Source organism: Eurypyga helias, unplaced genomic scaffold (assembly GCF_000690775.1).
Source record: "Eurypyga helias isolate BGI_N326 unplaced genomic scaffold, ASM69077v1 scaffold3372, whole genome shotgun sequence".
NCBI classification, from domain to species: Eukaryota; Metazoa; Chordata; class Aves; order Eurypygiformes; family Eurypygidae; genus Eurypyga; species Eurypyga helias.
The window spans coordinates 144,288-162,403 of NW_010237671.1; the positions used below are offsets into that span (position 1 = coordinate 144,288).

At 38.3% G+C, this 18,116-nt stretch overlaps 1 protein-coding gene across 1 annotated transcript in view; it reads right to left on the reverse strand.

The window, feature by feature from the left end:
- LOC104506545 (rho GTPase-activating protein 15-like) overlaps positions 1–18,116 on the reverse strand; it is a 170,591-nt gene that overhangs the window by 50,337 nt on the left and 102,138 nt on the right. The window contains 1 exon segment of the mRNA XM_010147522.1: positions 10,726–10,860. Coding sequence (XP_010145824.1) covers positions 10,726–10,860 — 135 coding nt within the window.

The window sequence follows — 18,116 nt, forward strand, 5'->3', positions numbered from 1 at the left end:
CATCAGGTCCATGATCTGTGGTGTTAAGAAAAACAAGCAAGGACCTCAGCTGCAGAGCATAGGTTAGTTCTGGCTGAATGTGAACATACCGATGCAAATCAAACACGAGCCAAGGAAAAGGCTATTCTAGAAGTGGCACTTGATAGCCCAGGGCTGGAGCTGCAGAAGCGTATGTAAACCTGCCTGCCAGGCAATCCTTTCTGCTTCTCTCATTTTGTTTTTATTTGAGAGAAGAAAAAGGGAAGGAGAAGAATAAATTTTAGAAGGGGAAAAACAAAGAAAAAAAAAGAAAAAGAAGTTGTTGCAGCTTGCACACTCACTTTATTTGCCCTCCTTATGGGCAAGCAGCCCATGTAGATACTAGGGCACTGTCCTCCCTATCTCTCCTAACTTTCAGTGTCACCTGTAGGAGTGTGGGGAGAAGACACAAGGTGCAGTTTAGGTTGGGTTTTAGTCCCGGTCACTGCTCACCTCACGCTTTCTCTGCAGCTATTGCCCTTTACATGACCACAGCAGGGCCAGATTGGCAGATACTTCCCCTGTCCACTGGAGCTCTCCTGATAACAAATTAAAACACCACATATTTCATATGACCTTAAACACGTCTCCAGTTCTCAGCTACATTTTAGACTTTAAAACCTTTAAAAGTCCCACCTTTCTGGTTGCTTCAAATTTTAGTTTTTGTATGAGTGATTAATGCACAGTTTGAGTTTCTAACCATCTAAGCAAAACCTAGGTGAAGACGTTTTGTGCCTGGCTTTAAGGTTTCCCCCCTCAAACTGTCAAACTGGTTAACAGGCCAATGAATTTTATACAGGAGGGAGTCAATGGGAGCAGTTTGACCCTCCAGGAGGCAAGAAAAACTACATTTTATTTTAAAATTTCAGGCATTTCAGATTTGATAGTTGTACTACAAGCAGAAGGTAGCGGATTGCAGAAATATTTCGGCATCCAAGGCAGCATCCTTAAAAATAAATTTTTGTTCAGCAAGTTTCTTTTGCAACGGGTTACCTCGGGGCTGCACACTCCCTGACACCCATTTAGGAGGAGGATGTGCAGCACTACTCATTGCTTCCATTCCCACACTATTTCTTACTTTACTTGACTTCCCTTTTTAGCTGTTATCTAGTACAGCTGGTGTCGTACAGCTGCTAAAGATGCTTTTCCGCAGCCACATTACCCAGTTTTTCAGCACTACTTTTTCACAATTTGTGTCCCTCAAGAGACATTATAAATCCTATTAACTTTGAACTCTGGCCCAGCCTTGGTAAGAACACCAGCCTACCCTCACATTCAGACATCCTGACTTTTCCAAGGTAGTTCAGTTTGCAATCGCACTTCCCATGGCAGACCCTGATCCCCTCAAAACAGTGATGCTGGGAAGCCAGGCCTGTGTCAAGAGATGCTTTTAGGGAAGGGGACCTCAGGTTTCCACCCTGGCAAATCTGTGTCTGATTTCAAGCTGTGACTTAACTTTCCTCTGAAATTCTCTGCCACCACCGAGTATTCTGCAGATAGCGTTATTGCTATTATTCTAGTCATATTATTCTAGTCACATTAGTCCCTCGAAGGACTGGTATAAGCGAATGCAGCTTAAATTTACCAGGGGCCAAAGCTGCTTAAAGTATTTATGATACATAAAAGTACTCCATAAAATTAGTGTCTTCTCTGAATGCTACAGATGTGGTAGTCTAGGTCTTCTAAAAGTGTAGTAGTCCAGGTTTTGAAATACCTACATGGAGAGGACCAGAGAAAAACACAGTTGCCATCTTGGTGGGACTATTGTGACACCAAGACATTATCGTGTCTATTCTTTGCTGGTTCAGATCCAATGTGCCACTGCACAGAGGTGTGTGGTATTACTCTTTCTTGGGTAGCAACTTGTAGAAAGTAAGGTGTGTGAAGAGAGGAAGACAGCACAGCACTGGAGGTGATGACTTTCAGCATCCCCTTCTCTTGTTCTTGAAGGTTCTCCTTTTCCCTCCCTTCCTAGTTTTCTCTTCCCACCTTCCCCCCCTTCATCTCTCCCATTTTTGCACCTCTGAAATTGTGTAACTGGGGCATTATAGACTGCTTCTCCTCCTGTTATTACTTTCCCCGAGTGGAAACCTCACTCACAAGCCTGATGAAACGTTTTTCCCCTCAAATGTAGAGTGCCAATTCTCACTTTGTCAAGAGCTCCAGATAACCTTCATGAGAAGTTCCTCTCCCTCTGCCTCCTGCAAACACCCCAGGTTACAGAGATCTTGCAACAGTCACTAAATAGCTCCTTCTCTCTATTTCTCCCTTCTCTTCTGCCCAATGTTTTTGCTTGGATTTTTCAGTTTCTCTGTCTTCTCTTCCACTGTTCTCTCCCACTTGATTTCCTCTCTGAGTTTCTCTTACGCTAACCCACGTACGAACTCTCAAGTTGGCTTCCTTCTTGCTTCTGCCCTTTCCCCTATGGAAGATACTCTTAACAACAGATTAAGTTTAAATTACACAAATACGGTATTTTCCATGTCCAAGAAGTAAATAGAAGAGGAGCAAACTGAAACCAATGTCTTTTTCTATTTGCAAGTTCTTGATTCAACATTCTGTCAACTGGCAATTTGTGTAAATCTAACAGGGTTACTGGATCCTCAGTGATTAATCTGGCTATCAATTACAAATATAAACTATAATTGAAGTGAGGCACGCTGCTTCCCTGATGACATTCCCACCAAGCATCCAATGAATCCTCCAGCTCCCCATAAACATTCATGCTCTGAAAACCTTCTAGCCTTGACAGTGCATGTGCAATGGAAGTCAAGCCACCATTTTGACATAAACCTGTCTAGCAAATGCTATTTGCAGGTCCTGGTTTCAAAGCAGTGTGCTGGACCTACCATATACAGCAAAGTTCTTGAAAAAGGTTCTCGCTGAGCAGATTACTGCAGATTTGTATCCAATAATTTATTGTGTAAGCATTAAACCATTCATATCACAAACACCTGTGCAAGCCAGTTGGCCTAGTCAATTCTTGTTTAACATTTAATTATGAATATAATTAGCATGAGTTAAGAGACAGGCCAGGCATCCGCAATAAAATTTCCACTATGCTAAAAAAATTATAACTACAATAACAAAGAAGACTAAACTGGGGGAGAAAATGTCCTTCCTGCTTAAACTTTTGCATGACAGCAAAATCTAAGTACAAATTCTTTTAAAACATTTTTTTTTTTTTAATAATAATTCTAAAGTCCCCACCATATTTATAAGACCAAATTATAAGTTCTTCGGTTTCTTTAAAATTAAGGAAATTTTCAGCACTGGTGTAACCATTTCAGTGAGGTTCCTCAGATTCTCCTCTTTTTCTCAAAAGGTAAATTAGCTGCTTTGGCAGTGTCACACTTCATTAAGCAAAGTTCAGAAAGGAAAAAAACCTAGTTAAAATATTATTTCAGTGGACATCTAAGAGTTTTATGAAGTGTTCTTTGTAGCCCAACAGAATTGTGTGCTAAGAGAAGAAAAAGATTAGCAAATATCACATCTTGTTTTAAGACAGATATTCATGTCCCTACCCATGGCAGGGGGCTTGGAACTAGATGATCTTTAAGGTCCCTTCAACCCAAACCATTCCGTGATTCTATGTTTAGGAAAAAATGAGCAGTCAATCCAGAACCAGGCTCCCTGTGGGCAGGTGTTACCTGGGCTTCCTTCTCAGAGCAAAACTCTTCAGAAGAGTTAAACCTTCATGTATAGATTTTCTTCTAATATCCCTTCCAACAACTTCGTTAAAACTTTTTAAGCAATAATAATTAAAAAAATAAAAGGAAGAAATATTTTACCTACTAATTTTCATTTCAATGCCATTTATTTGTGAATGTGCTGGGTTATTTTCCATCTCAAAAGAAAAAAATCTATTCATAGACATGTCCTCCAATTGTTTTTGTTGTTGTTTTTCCTAAAACAGTTACTTGTAGGCCTGGAAAGATCTATTTTAAAATGCTGTTGAGCAGAAACAGTTTGCAACTGTGAAGGGAAGGTCACTGAAAGAGAACTAAGAGGTTACTGGGGCATCTGGTTCCTTGACACCTCCGGGGGGAAAAAGGGGGGGGGAAAAGCCTGGAGTGAACCCCTGGTTACCACTTTGCTGCACTTACAAACATGATACCCTCCACGCACATCTTCAGTGGATTCTTATATCTTTCTTACTGGCTTGAGTTTGAGTGGAGACTGTACTAGACTATGGTAGCTATAATGGTTGGGAATATTAGGGCTTAAATATGTTTGTAGCCAGTTTATACACCTCTCCTGTGGAATACAGTTCTTTGCACCTTCTCATCTATATTTTTTACTTCTCTCTTTCACTCAGGATGATGAAGTACATTTTTTGTCTGTATTTTGTGAACACCCATAGATTAGAAGCCTTCTCTTCTAGTCTCTCGACTTCCTATATCATCTTAACGAGATGATATAAAATATCATCTCGCTTCTAAAATATAGGAGTTTTTTCTTTCTATTCCAGTGTCAGTTAATCATTCTTGAACCTGAATTTCACACCACTTTCCACATAAGGTTTCAAAAAGTTTTCAAAAATTGATTTAATAGTTCTCAATCTCTACTTAAAATACCTGGTAACACTTCCTGAATAAGATGTTATTGTTAGTGTTACTGTGCTTGGGATACTATATATGCATACAGATATACCATACGCATATTCATATATTTATGTGAATGGATCTCTCTGAGATTATGTTACCCACAAAATCATTCCTTTTTTAAAGAAATCTTTTAGAGAGTTGCACCTCAACTTTAGAATACTTCTTGTTTCTACACATTTTCTGTTCTGCTTATATTTAAGTTTATGGATTTCTAATGTCTTCTTCTATTTAGATTTGGTCAAAAAGGTACTAAATTATGATTTACTATATAAGAGATGTTGTGGTGACCTTGGATTTGTTTATAAATCACAATGTTCACATGAAATTGAGGCTTTCTGATGCCATGCCAAGCCCCAGAACTTCCTTGGACAAGTAAATGGAGGATACGAAAACGATTTCAATAGGAGGCTCGCCAACTGTGAATCTGAAGGCAGTTTGATTAGGACTTGAAGCCCACAGATTGAGATTATGACAGAAATTTGCATAATGCCAGAGACTGATAAGATTTGGTTTCTCAGGAACCTATTACGTGATGATGTTAAGAGACTGTCATGGATTTCTTACAGTGCAATATGCTGACTTGTCTTTCCAAGACGAGTTGGCCTTGAGCCTTGTTCTTTGTAAGCCTTGAGTGAGGTTTCTTTAGATGTCTTTTGAAAATTTCTTTAGACATCTTTTGTAACTTTCCACCAAGATGATACAAGGATGTTATGACTGTCAGAATAAATGAATGTATTTACTTTCTCTTTCCTAGCTACTATTTTCATAACACTGCATAGTAGTTTAGAGCAGGTCCTTGCTACACTGTTTTCTACCAATGTAGCTCTGTTCTTTGATCATGATTATGTATTGATGACTAGATTTTTTTATTGCCTCTTGACATCTTTTTTTGCCTGTTTTTGGTGCATCTAATTTCTGTGCAAACTTCTCAACAGTTTCATTATTCAGTGCAAACTTTGCTATGGCCTACTGAAGACCGAAGCATGATCATTGACCAGGTAAATATTTTTTGCAACACGTAGTCTCAAATAGTGCAGGCAGTGGGTTCTGGGGGACCTTTCTGAAGCAAGATCAGAGCCCAGGCCTAGAGAAAACGCTTTTACTAATGGTAGCCATGCTGGAGATGAAGACAACTGACCAGCATGGAGAGGATTACAGCTACTGATAGCACTACTAGGTTTTGTAGGTTTGAAAAAACCCCTATCATCCCATGAAAAAAAAAAAGAGTTCATTGCTTTGTTATGTTATCACCATTGATTTTGTCAGACAAGACCAGTATCTCATGCCAGAAAAACTGTAATAAATTTAATATCTAACATCTTTCAGTAACGAAAGTTCTAAAAAACTATCGTAAGATGTTAAATAACTATCTTCATTTTCCATATAGTAGGATAACACATAACATAGGATTGATAGGAATGACATCGTGAATTCTGCTTAGCATGCACCAGGAGACTGTAATTGATATATCGAAAGGATATGTGTGAAATCAGTTGAAAAAAGTGTGAATGGTCTATCAGAGCAATCAAAAAAAAAAAATCAATCCAGATCTTGAAGAAAACAAAAATTAAATGAATATGTAATGTGAACCTTAGGTAGTGTCTAGGCACTTAAATTCACCGTTATAATTCTGAAAAGCCTTATTCAGGTGCCACATGTCCCTAAAGTTGCATAAGCCAACTAGATGCTGCCATTGTAGCCATCAAAGAACTTTACGTGCCTATGGCTTAACTTCTCCCTGTGCAGAGAAATGATTCCTTTTCTGCTAGGGCTGAAAATCTTGAGCTTCAGAGACAAGGAGTTTGCCTGTTTGCCTGGGGAGGCTTAATCCTATGGGGGATTGCCAGGACCATGTATGCTAACTAGATCTGGTGCCCTGCAGATGATGTTCCTTCTCCAGGGACTTGGTGGCTGATGTGGATCCCATGTTTTCTGTTCCTCACGCTGACGCCTCGTATTAGGTTTTGGATTCCACTTGGAAGCATGCAACTCAGGTTTTGCAACACTAAATTTTTATTAATCTCAATCCTGTATTCATCTGCCTTAAGTGGGAAGCCCACAGCAGTAACAGATACATTCATTCAGAAAACTGTCTGCAGAAGAATCTTAATTCTGGCAAAAATATTTCTATTTAGAGTATATACATATATACACATCTGTCTCTGTGTGTGAGCATTTTAGATAATAAATCACCTATTTATCTACAGTACCTACGTGACACCTATTAAATTCATATTAGAGATAAGGAACTGAAATGAAGGCATAATCACTAAACCTCATTGAATAAAATCTTTCCAACGTAGTAATCTTTCCAACCTGTTGCAGAGAAAAATCAAAGACCTGAACTCAAGCCTTCCAAACCAGAGACAGATGTTGCAGCTTTTGGAACTTGGTGGAATTTTCTTTTGTGAAATATCAGTGGGGTGTTTTTTGTAACTTCACTTGGACAGATGCACCGTCTATACAGATGCACTGTCTGTACAGCTTTCTCCAGCTGAAAAGATCTGGAAAGACTAGTCAGTATTTCAATATTTCCTATGCTATGACAATCAGCCACCATTGCACTGAACTCTGTGGTAGACAAATTTCTTTTTTCCATGCCTTCTGTCTGAGACATCTCAACAAAACTAGTTCAATTAAACGAAAGGTTTATCACATCAACTAAGAGAATCACCTGTTATAATTCTTAACAGATTTTTTGGGTTAGGTGGGTTTTTTTTTTTTTTGTTTCAGTGGCTGAAGCCCTGGCATAAGTTTGTATGGCCATGTGGGTTGAATTCTGTAAATAAGGTGATTAAGTGTTTCAGTTATTGGCACTTCTACCACCTTACTCACATGAAGCACAATTTTACTTGCAGACAATCTGTTGAGCCACGTCTGTTGATATTCCAGAAAATCAATAGAACTATTTGCGGTGCTAAGTAATTTAAGTGTGGCTGAACCTGACTTCATAGAAGCATTTGGGCACATTTTAGAAGTGCATATTTCATACAAAATACTACAACATGACTTGCCAGTAATATACTAGACAAAGTCCTTGAAAAACCTGCTTTCCAAATCCTAAGAAACAAAATTAGCGTTATGTCAGAGGTCTTGTGGCCTTCCATTTATCATTTATAAATTCTCTGATATAAGCTATATGGACAGTAATTATCCAGCTTCAACCTGGCCAGCAGAATTCTGAGATTCTATAATGCTCTGAATTATCTTCTAATATTCTGTTCATATCTAAATTGTTCTAATATTATGGTCATATCTAAAGTTATTTATAGGGGAAATTGAAGGTAAGGAGCAAGCACTTTGCCTAAGAAACAGTACTGTAAAATTTTTTTCCTATGCACATTACAGACATTAATTAAAATGGCATCATCCAGGAGAAGTAGTAGTGAGCTTGTTATAATTTATTCCATGTGATTTTTAAAATAACATCAGCATTAGGAGCCCACAGAACCTCTTGGGTACTGATTCCTCCTGAAACTTGTAGGTAAATCCCCAAGAAATTTCATTGGTAACCCCTTACTACCCAGAACAGTTAGGTATTTAGACCATTTCATCTTTCTTACCAAGATGACTGAGAGGTGGTCAGTGTTGCACCAAGGATATAATCATCATGGCAGTGTGGGAATGTGTCCTAATTACCTTTTTCCTTGCTGTCATCAAGTTGGTTTATTTCTGGCATTATTGAGTGCTCTTTTTAACTGTACTGCACACCCATGCCCTTCATGCTAATAATCGCCATTTTTGAAGAACAGGCAGAAAAGACAGAGATACGTTAGCCTCATTTTCACAACAACCTGAAGAAGGGAAACTTTTAGGAGCTCAGTACTGACCAGGCAGAGTAATTAGCCTGAAGTAACCAAAGAATCAGCTACAATTGAAATGTTATTGAAGGAAAGAGATTTTCTACTTCTCTTCAGGACTATTAACATACAGAAGAGCTCCAAAAACACTGAAAACACCTTATTGTTGTTTATAGATGGTTTTTAAGTAGAGTTGTTAAGAATACAGATTTGTAGATACTATGGCAGTAAAGGCTGAATAAAGAGAAGATTGATTGGAAATCGTAGATAACTTTAGACAGCTGGATTAGGTAGAAATCACCCTGATGTACAGTAAAGCAAGCAACAAGAATTAGGGTTTTGAAATAGTGTGAAGTATGTCTTGCATGCTAGCATTTTCTTCCCAGGAATAAACTGTCTTAAAATCCCTCTATAAATGACTGTTCATTAGTCTATCAATGTGTATAATGGCTCTCAAAATCATAATAAGAATTAATAATAGTTCAAATAGCAGAAAGGGACATTAATTTCTCGCTCATAAATATTAATGTTTTAGTAGACAATCTCTTCCTAACACGCTTTCAAACTCTCAATTCGCAAGTCTATTAGCAGTTACCTGTTATTCTAACTACCAGAAACCTCCCCACTGGGCCACCAAAAGGTTTTGCATCACCCTGCCTTGGACACTAGCAGAGAGGATGAGAGCAGAAGACCGCGTAACAATGAGATCATGTTGTCCTGCTAATGTTCTTCAGGATACAACAGTGTTTGCTCAGCCAAAGTGTACACCACAGGGCAACGAAAAGTGCTAATAAGGGGAGGAAAGACTATATTTAGGCCCAAAAGACCAGTATGGTGGTGGATTATCATGAAGAGAAAGTGATAGTGACAAAGGACAGGTATAAAACACTTGACTGCAGCATAAAGTGCATAAGAAGAGACACGAACGGCATGCCAGGCGGTGCCCTGTGAAGTGACAGTATCTGCTTAAGGCATTAAAGTCCTTTCCAAGAGGACATAGATGGTGGATAGAAAACCACCAGTAGGACATGTTCAAGTGCTGGTGCCTCAATAAGCATTTTATCCCAGTGTACCAAAACTGAAGCTGAACAATAAGAGATTATTGGTTTTCCCCTTTAAGTGCTGCAGAGACTGTGTGACAGGAGCTTAAACTCAAGAGGTGATGTTCTCCATCTACTTTCTTTTGAAAGGAGAAAAAAGCGAGCTTCCAAGAGTAAACTTTCAGGTAATGTATCTCTTTTATGTCGTGTGTTTAACTGGTCTGCATCTCTAAATAACTGAGAAGGGAAGGATCTTGTGAGATGTATTTAACCTCATTATATCTGATGCTGGGTCTTGAAAAGCTTTAGCTGAACTAAAGACTCTTATGAATATAAAATCAAAGTGAGCTGTACATTAAGGGTTTCATGCTCTCCGACAGCTGCGCATGTGCACACACAACTCTCATTAACAGTAATGGCAAATCTGCATGCCCGTCATTCAGAAAACAGATCTCTAACTTTATTGGGTTTGGGGTTTGTTGGTGTTTTTTTTTTTTTTTCTTAGAGACTTTTCTCTATTGGACCTTTAATTAATCTCCTACTAGGCTTTTTCCCTTTAAGCTATCCCTCTCCCCTCCCTTTTCCAATGGGAGTAAGCCCCCAGATCGCTCTTTTTTTAGTCAAGGTTTTCCAAGCCGATACAGTTTTACAAAATGCACCTGCATATGTTAAATGCAGAGAGGGTTTGCAGCACACAAGCCACAGAGACATGTAACAGAATAAATGCCTTGGACTTTGAAAAGACTTTTGATGCCTGCCAACTTAAAAAAATATTAAGCAAAGGTAGATATGAAAATGAGAACATGAATGTTTTTTGCATTCTTTTTGTGATCACTGCAAGGCAAGAGTCTGAAACCTTGTGTAACAAAACACATGCATTTCATTCTGATTAACATAAAGACAGCCCCTTCTAACATGATTCACAATTATTAGTCTCTCTTGTGTTTGGGGATATATGGATTATCACCCTGGCATATTTTGAATACATACACATTTTAATTCCTTTCCTAAACCATTTTAGGCGCTACAGTTAAATTGCATATACAAAATTTATAGATCAATAATTTGATATTTTTTCTCCAGTTAAATAACTGCATGCTGTAGGACATAAAAGGCAGTCAAAAACAATAAAAAGAAAGGATCACGGATAATGGAAGGTAAGTCAGATTTGAGATGCCTCTGTTCTTCTATTTTTAAGTTTACTATTATTTTTATATAACAGGCTATTTCACTAGCTTCTACTGTATCTGAAGTACTTACTTATCGCCTCCACAAACTGTTCAAAGAAGCAGTATGGGAACAGCGGCTCAGGCAGCTCTCTGAAAAACATCTTGAGTGCTCCGGTGACAACGTGGATGTCCTCCCACTGGCTGTCGTCCAAATTCAGCTTCTCTTCTGGGAAAACACGAGGAGAAATGGAACAACTGGTTTTAATGAAACAATTACAAGACACTAATTATTATGTTAATGTTTGCCTACTATCATCAGCAACCGTTAACAGCCTTCTGCACCTAGAGGTTTGGTGCTGTGCATGGGTTTTTTTTTTTCTTCCTTTTTTTTTTTTGTAGGAAGAGAACATTTTCAATGGAATACCATCTGTAGGAATGCAGCTAACAAAAAAACAAGAGACACAAAGAGACAGTACCATTGACACAGTATGTCAGATACATTTATTCCCATAATGCATCAGTATGAAAATTAGCATCACAGCTCAACATGATTCAAAGCTATTTGGTTTTGAGGCCGAGGGGCTAAGAGTTGCCAACGATGGCCGGCTCAAGGGACCGGCCTAAAGGCCTTGCTGAGCCAACAGGAGACATATGCTAAACATGGCAATAGAAAATGAGTTATTGCTTTACATGTGTTAGCCTTGCTATGTACAAGGGAATAATGGGTAACGCTTTTCTCCTTTTTTTTGCCTGAATGTAATGTCAGCAAGGAATAGAGTACTGTGAGAGAAAGGATATTAATTCCTTCTTACTGCTTCAAAAATATTTTGTTTGGTTTTCATCTCTGGGAGGAAGATTTGCCCAGCAACAATATTAGACAGACCCCTGTTGGCCTACCTAGGCTATGCAAAGCTGTCAAAAATGATAACACACTAAAGACAAACCACAAGTGCTTACAAAACTGTTTTGCAAACAAAAAAAATGTTTTCTTTTGAAGCTTGACTGAGCTAAGGAATTTAAATATAAAAGAAACTAAATGCTAAAATAGAGTTTCTAATAAAAATAAAAGAAGATTGGATGATTATTCTATTTCTTTTTCTTTTTAATTCTAGTAGTGTGATACTGTTAGAACATAATAAACAGTGAGATCATAATCCATATAAAACTCTAGGAAAGTGAAATCCTTATTAGTCCAAATTAAAATGACACACACACATTTTCTCCAAGTTCTGTTACTCCACAAATGGAGTTTGCTTTTTTTTCCCACATATGCTGTGATTCTCTTTTTTAGAAAATTTCAGTCTGAATGCAAAGTGGGGGCCAACCATGAAAACTACTGAAAAATTTCATTTGAAGCAACATAATCCTGAAGTGTTGTACTAAATACCACTGAAATTTCATGTTTAGCAATTCAGCTGGCTTCAAGAGCAGCATCTTTATTGAACTGTTGTTAAACAAAATGGTAAAATTATTGGAGACACATGGACACGCACAACTCGGGATCCCTAGTACTTTAATGCAATTAGTTTTCTCACTACAGGGTTTACTTTTGAACAGAAAATGTTGTTCAAGATGGAGTCATCATTCAACTTGTATTTAATAACTGTTATTAAATGCTTTCTAAATTTCTGGATTCGGGAAGCGTGTACAAATAAAGGAATAGACCCAATTTCTTAACTTGGAATAATGGGAAACAAAGCTGGAACAAAGGCAGACTTGTGCATTTCATTTAGTTGTCTTGCTTGCTTCTTTGGTTTCAAGCCTCTTTTTTTTCCTCCCCTCCCATTGTATTACCTCAATCATAAAAGTAATGATTTGATCTCAAATGAGTTACCAGAGGGGATCTTCTTTAGACTCTGAGATCATATTTGATTGATCGTATTTCAACAATTAGCCTTTTATTTTGCCACACACTATTGAACTAGATCGACAGCATCTTAGCAGGCCAGCTTTAAACAGTCAACTGTTAACAATAGCATCAAAAAGAGAGACCTGATGGGGTTTACTGTCACTTTAAAGAACAGGGTGGGTTTTCACATTGTTGAAATCTGTCAGATATTTTGAAATGTCCCTCTCACTATGGTGCCACACCCCCTGCGTGCCCTTATAATAAAATTGGTTTTACTCCTGATTAAATCATTTTCTCCCTACCCACTACCATACTTCTCATAATGGACCTGTGTGCTCTACAGCTGGTGTTCTTCCCATGGTACCAATTCTTACTTTATCTTTTAAGCACTTTGCTGCTAAGATCTCATGCAGAGTGCTTATGTTTTGTTAAGAGCTTCATTCTTAGAGAAATAGCTTAACACATGTTCTAAAAATGTTGTACAACTTATTGCTTAAAACACATTTAGAAAATGTATAAGTACTGTAGCTTTGGCAGAGAACTTTAAGTAGAAACCTTAAAAAAAAAACCCAACTTGTTTTTGCCATGCATTTGTCTTAAATGTCTAAAGTGGAATGCTTGACTTGTAAGGCTTTATAGAGACTTATCTTACCAGATTTTTGCACCATTTCCAGCTCTTCAAGGAAACGTGTTAGGAATGTATCATCGTGAAAGCAAAGGGTGTCAATTTTCCCTCTAGCAATAAGAGAGTTTTTAAAAATGTTTGCTAGAAGGAACAAATGCCAAGTCAAAAAAAAAGAAAATAGAAGTCCATTCAGTGTAAGACTCTCGTTTGGTTCCCACTAGTTGGAATTGCTCACATACCATGGCAATAGGGCCATAAACAAACACATACATGCATTTCAGGCTAGGTTTAAGGGGAGGATCTGACTTTTTGGCTTTACTCAGACATATTTCTTATTGGGGTGTTTTGCTTACATGAAGATTAAGTCCCAGATCTGGTATTTAAACTTGACAGTCAAGGACTGTTTTCAGTCAGGAGATACTGGATCTGGGAAGATGCTCAAAATCTCACAGTCCTAAAAATTTGCTTTAACTTGTCAGTAGTATTTGATTAGTTCAACCGTCACTGCCAGTTGATATCATATATCTTAGATACAGACACAAATATGCCCAGAAAATCCCATAAAATTTATGCTAATACTTAGTCTGAAAATATAAAGACCACATTAAGGAGAAAAAAAAAAAAATAGCGGGGGCATCTGTCAAGGTTATTAGTTAAAAAATAAAAATCGATATTCAATATATTTTTTAAGGGAATGTGTATTTTACTATGTTATTATTCTTAGTAAATCAACCTTTACAGCAATATATGTTTTTAATGGCACTCAAAATGCCTGCAGTAGAACCAAAGAGGAGTTCATCTTTGGTTTAAGCATCCCATCATAAGGTTATCCCCATCCAGAAAGGAAGAAAATAATCTATGGAAAGACCAGCTAAAGACAAAAACAGAAAATAGGAAAATCAACCACTGCAGTAGAGAAAGCTCAGTTGAAAGAAAACGGATGTGGCTCCTCTAACCACATGCCCTACCTGGTATGTAGACTAGTCTCTGGGGAGCAAAATACAGTTATCAGAAAGCACTGCTTGTCCCTTTTTGGTTTAAGATAGAAATTTACACAAGTATTTTCCCAACTATATACTGTCTTTAGCCCATGCTGCCATGAAATCCCAGAGCACCACATTCAGAAATCCTACTTCACTTAGGTTATTACACCTTCCTCCAAGTGGTCTCAGGGATGACCCCGAGTCACATGGGAAGCAATTTCCTGCAAAAATTTCCTGAATAGAGGCAGCACCTGGTCTGCTATGGAGGCTGTGCTTAAAAAGAAACTTTTTTAAGACTTTGGTGAGATGTGTCTGTTGTTAGCAGATGGATAGCTGAGGCACATCTCTGCCTTTTTCATCATTTCCCTGCTCCCACTGCACATGGCAGCATTGGGATGGCAATGCCATGCACAGCAGGCAGCTGGGCATGACAACAGCCACCTCTCTGTACTCCCCTATGAACCTTTGGCCTTTGACATCCCACCAACTCCCAGATCCAGTGTCTGAAACCTCAGAGCACTGGTGTCTCCATCCCAGGAACCAGTGCATGTGCCGAGGGAGATGTCTCCTGGAGAAAGTCCTGCACAACACTGTTAACTAACACGTACAATTTCCTCACATAGAAACTTTGCAGAAGAGCCGGATGTGCCCAATGCACACCAAGCTGACTGAAAGCTTGGGAAACTTGCTAGAATCTTTCTTCCCAATAGGCAGTTAACTAGACAGAGCTTTAAATGAGTCCTGTGCAAGAAAGAGGAACAGAAAATTCCTTTTGTGCATACTCAGAAAAGACAGAGTGCCCAGAGTCATTCCTCCTCTTTCTCAAACTTAAAGAAACCTGGGCTTGTTTTCTTTATATATATAAAGAATTTTTTTTTTTTTTTAATGGCTACATTCTTCAGAAATAAGCTGCTGGTCATCCGTGTTCTTCAACAGGAAAAAAAGAAAGAACAGACTCAAGCAGAGTGCGCATCAGCACACTCCCTCATAAAATCTCTTTGTGAGGGTCATTCTCATGGCTGACCACACAAATAGTAATTTATACACTGAAAGGTATGTGTGTTTGATAGCTCTACCTGCCTTTTACAAGCCACAGCTTGTCTGATCAGTAGTGCAAAGACACAGCAGCCTTCTTACCCTCCCACAAATGACAGCACCTCAAAACTCTTGCAAAATACTGCTATATCGAGACAAACAGCTTCTTCCGAAGTGATCACACTCCACTTAGAGCAGTAATAGAACGCAGGGATGTCCAGAGACAACACAGCAATGGAATGCTGTGAGGTGGTGATGGCTCTTGCTCATCATATGACAAGGAGCTCACCCCTCGGCGATAGCACATGATGCTTAACATCCTCCCCTGAGAGTAAATCCCATCCTGACATTGCATTTTATATACGCCCTCCAAAATGCACAAAATCCCTTGAACTTCGATTAAAAAGCACAGCAGAAACCTTAAATGCAAATCCATACTTTCCTCATTCTGCCAGATTTTTGTGAGATCTCTCCCAGCTAAATAATTCTCCTTCCTCTCTCCCTTGCCAAGTCTGGGAGTTCTACTGCCCTGCCTGCACTCAGTGCATGGGCCATCACTTCCAAGAGAGTTTGAACAAATCAAAGAAAACAAATCATTAGATATTATATACAATATATTTCTAAGCATCTTCTGATAAATCCATCCAATGCTGCCCTTGATGAGTTATCAAGGATATAGTCTGCAAAATAGAAGCTTGCATGCATTACTCCTTCTCTGCTAGAGAAACATGGCATACCCTTTCACCACAAAACTTAAGCCACGATGTTATAATGCCTGAGCATTTGGTAATTATTGGAGTACCCATTTCCATAAAGCCCAGGCAAAAATTACTGAGCAACTTAAGCTAAAAAGCAGAATATCTCTGTGTGCATCCAGAATGCTGCTCATTCTAGTTGTCTGAAATGAGAGTTCGCTGACCTGGGGGCATGCTGAAACAACCAAGTACTGGTAACTTAAATCTCAATCTGTGCCAGAAAAAGAAAAGATTTCTGTATTTGGGCACACTGGGTCATATTCATCCTCGCATAATTCCACAGAAGTCCGCAGAGTAGGAGAGGGATGAACTGTCTCATTGTTTCTGTGAAAAGGATCCAGTACTTTCGAGAAGTTCAGAAACGGTACATCATGAAAGCACGCGGAGCAGTTCAAAGGTTTAGAAAATTGGTCAGCCAGCGACGCCATTGTGTCGGGGGAATTTCTGTGCTATTGGCTGCTGTTCCTAACTGGAAGCATAAAGATATACAGTGGTACTGAAGGAAGAATCCTTTTGGTAGCCAGAAACAAGTATCATCACTAAGGAACTCTTATACATCATTCACTGCCAATACCTGCGATGGGGTTAGATGACAGCGATATTAGTTTTGATTTAGCATATTCTATCATTGTGATTTGAAGCAATAATTACTGTAATAGGATTATAATTATAAGTACTTTTAAATTTCATTAAATTTAGCTGAATCAACTATTCCGTATGGGAAAAGAAATGATTTTAAATATAGAATATTTCTCCTCAAAATGCAGCTGAAAGCTCCCTAGGAATAAATAGACCACCTGTCTGCAGATCAACATCTGCAAGACTCGCTTGCAGGTGACTTGTTTACAGAGAGTAAGAGTGGGCATACGTAGCCTGAGCAACCGAAACTCACAGGGCCAAATTATTCTTTCCTTTAGGGTCAAAGAAATAGTCAGGTACCTCCAAGGGTTGGGAGAAAGGGACAAGGAAAGGGCATGGAGGAATTCCCACCCAGTTCATACCCTCACATGGTGCAGAGGTTTGAGCACCAAGGATACCCAAGCTCAAGGTTGGATCTTGACAGACTTTCTGCAACTCAAAGAAATTAAATTGGTATGCTGAGTGAAAATTACATTTGTCTTACAGTGGTAGGATTCTGTACTCTATCTAATTTTCTCTACTTTGGTGTTGAGGGATCACTTCAGCTTCTTCCTACTAGTTAAAGCACACTCTATTTTGGTTTTCTTTCTGTTTATTCTTCCCTCTTTATTCAGAATGAGACTAATTATTTTCTCATGTCTCTGTGCCAGCTGATGGGTTTTATTCCATTTTCTAGGTGAATGTTCTTATATCTGTTATGTATACCCTAGACTGCAGAACACAAAGATCAAATACTTGCCTGGATCAGGAGCTTACTTTTCAGAATACATTTTAATATTCAAGGGCAGAAGTCCATTCTGAATTCTGCTTTCAACCTGATGTTCCTCGCTTTGTCATATGTTCTGTATACATATATTAGTCAAGGTAAATATCTCCCGACTTCAAATTTGTTATTAACATTTTTTATGGTGTAATTGCTCTCCAATAAGCTTCTCTGCAATTTAGCTTTAGAGGTTTCTTTCTTTTTTTTCTTTTCATTTACAGTCAGATCTTAACAGAATTATGTATATCAGCACCCACAAATCTACATTTTAAATAAATTGAAGGCTCGCAAGATCTAATACAGAAAGGAATTGGACAATGACTCTCTGTCCCATTTTCATACATCAAAAATGTTCATATTCCTATCTTTTTAATTGTACTACTAATTCAGAGTCCTTTAGGATTTTGTCATAATTCTTCTGTTCTTCCCCTTCTTGCTGTTTCTAACACTGTTTCTATTTCCATTCTTGTCAAAAGCCTTTTCATAGTCCAAAAATCTGTACACAATGTTTTGTAATATTTGGCAGACTTGTATAAAACCTAATTCACTGCCTTCTTGTGATTTGTGGATCATAAATTATTTCATATGTAATGTAGCCCAAAGGGTAAAAAATTCTTTGTATTAAATTTCAACCAGACAATTTTAGGGGGGGAAAAAGTACCAGACAATTTTAGGGGGGGGGAAAGAAAAAAAAAATAAAAGGTATTTTTGAGGCACTCTGAAAAGATCTGACTTTGCTATATGGTGTCGTGTCTTGTCTCTCACAAATGGTATCACAGTATCATTTAGTAAATATTCTACAACTGAAAAGACTCCTGCTGTAACGTGGGCTT